Source organism: Otolemur garnettii, unplaced genomic scaffold (genome assembly GCF_000181295.1).
Source record: "Otolemur garnettii isolate 467f Iridium unplaced genomic scaffold, OtoGar3 scaffold00012, whole genome shotgun sequence".
NCBI lineage: Eukaryota > Metazoa > Chordata > Mammalia > Primates > Galagidae > Otolemur > Otolemur garnettii.
This window is the reverse complement of record NW_003852407.1, coordinates 3376116-3377953: the sequence shown is the minus strand read 5'-3', so window position 1 is coordinate 3377953 and position 1838 is coordinate 3376116. Positions and strand designations below refer to the sequence as shown.

Genomic DNA, 1838 nt, shown 5'->3' with positions numbered 1-1838 from the left:
GAGGGGTAATTGGAGTCCGATTCTAAGCTGCTTTGGTTAGATGGGTTCCGCCTGTGGCCGGGAGTTTGCTGTTTGAGGAGAAGAAGATAATGACACAGAGCAGACTAATGTTAGGAAGAGCGTGCTTCTAAAAGAGCTGCAGTCCCTGAGAGCCTTCCACCTCGCCTATCTGCTAGAACAGGTGTTGCTGCTTCTTGAAATGACGGCTTATTACCAGTCCCACAGAACATTCCACCCGCAGGGCTTACAGACTTCCATTCAGCTAACCCACACCATGACAACTAGAAGAGAACACAGCTCCACAGTAAGGACTAGTTCCCTTGTCTCTTAATGAAACGCAAATCCATAAACCTTAGGCCAATTTCTAGGGTAAGTCTGGGGAAACAACCTTTCACTCTGGTCTTGCCCTTGCAATCCACGTGTAGCTACTCACCTCCCTCCTGAAAATAAAGTTGCAGACCTGCCCTTGGGTGGCCCCCTTCATTCACCTGTACTCCAGTTTTGCTCACAAAAATTGTGGCATTGTAGAAATAGAGTTTACCATTTAATAGTGTTCATTTAAAAATACCTTTTTTTTTTGGCATTTGATTTGGTTTTCAGAACAAAAACTGAGTTTAGTAGAATTTTAGATTTCCATATATTTTCCTTTTCAGCTTTTCTTCCCGGCTTCTATGCAATTAACTTATCTTCCTTGTTTAGATATGCATTTCTGGAGGGAATGTTTATAAGGAGTAAAAAATAACAAATCCTGAAATATATGTTCCTTGATTCTACAGCTTGTTAAGAAAAAGAGAAACCCTAAAATATCCTGAAATTATTTCTACATATACTATCAATACATTTCATCAGAGGTTAGGAGACCTGACCCCAAGGCACCCGTGGGAGTCTCTGCCACACACCCTAACGAAGCTGAGATCAGAACTACCGTATACCGTTAGTATTTCAAACACAGCAATTGGCCCCGAGCAGGAAATAGGAGAGATAACATACATTTGGGTGGCATTTCCTTAAACTCATAACTTAGTGCTTTGTAAGACTGCAAAGTTGGAAAAGGAACTATTCTTAGGAAGGAATAATCCAGCCCAGCTACTTCCTTGTGTGATTCCCCTCAGCGGGACCAGCAAGAGCAGGTGCTGGAAGGCAACACCGAGCTCACAACACACACCTTGAGCCCGGCATTGTGGAAGAGCAAGGGTTAGGGAGGTGGGTGGAGCCCAGGGGCAGCACCGGGGCTGCAGGGTGGGGGGGACACACTGCCCTCCTTGCCTTTATGATGGTGAGCTCGTCCTGAAGGTTGTCAAATCTCTGCTCCAGCCGCGAGTATTCCTTCACGAGGTTCTGGTACCGGGATCGCTCCTCCTCCAGCTCTTTCTTCATCAGGAGATTTTCCTTCACAGAGTTCTGGGCAAAGTCGTCTGGAAAGCAAGCATGCCAAGCTGCAGATTTTCTGGATGGATTCCCCTCACCCGTATTGACTCTTGGCTCTAATTTCTTATTAAAAGGCTGCCCCACGACAAGCTCTCCACAGAGGCACTCAGTGAATCTGTTAAGCTCCTCCCCTGCTGCAAAGAAGACTGCTCTGTACTCCGGTTTGAGTACATAGTTGGTACGACAGACAGACCCTGTTCCCGGGACGTGGGCAGGGAGGAGTCGGCAGCACATGTGAGAACTTGCTCAGTAAATGCGCCAGCTTCTAACTGTCACAGCAACGACTGCCAGTGTTCTTGGAAGAACCAAGGTTTATTCCACAGTTTCCTTCCTATTCCTGATCTTACAGGTGCTTGGAGCACAGGGAGATTTGGCCAAATGTTTGGTTGGGGAAAGGCAACTAGACAGTA

At 46.4% G+C, this 1838-nt stretch overlaps 1 protein-coding gene across 1 annotated transcript in view; it reads right to left on the bottom strand.

Annotated features, from left to right (window-relative positions):
- The window catches only part of MYO5B (myosin VB), a 316910-nt gene that overhangs the window by 39331 nt on the left and 275741 nt on the right, over positions 1-1838 (bottom strand). The window contains exons 24-25 of the mRNA XM_023510163.1: positions 1267-1415; positions 3-68 (exon numbers count right to left, since the gene is read on the bottom strand). Of these exons, the coding sequence (XP_023365931.1) occupies positions 3-68; positions 1267-1415 (215 nt within the window). The remainder of the gene's footprint in view (positions 1-2; positions 69-1266; positions 1416-1838) is intronic.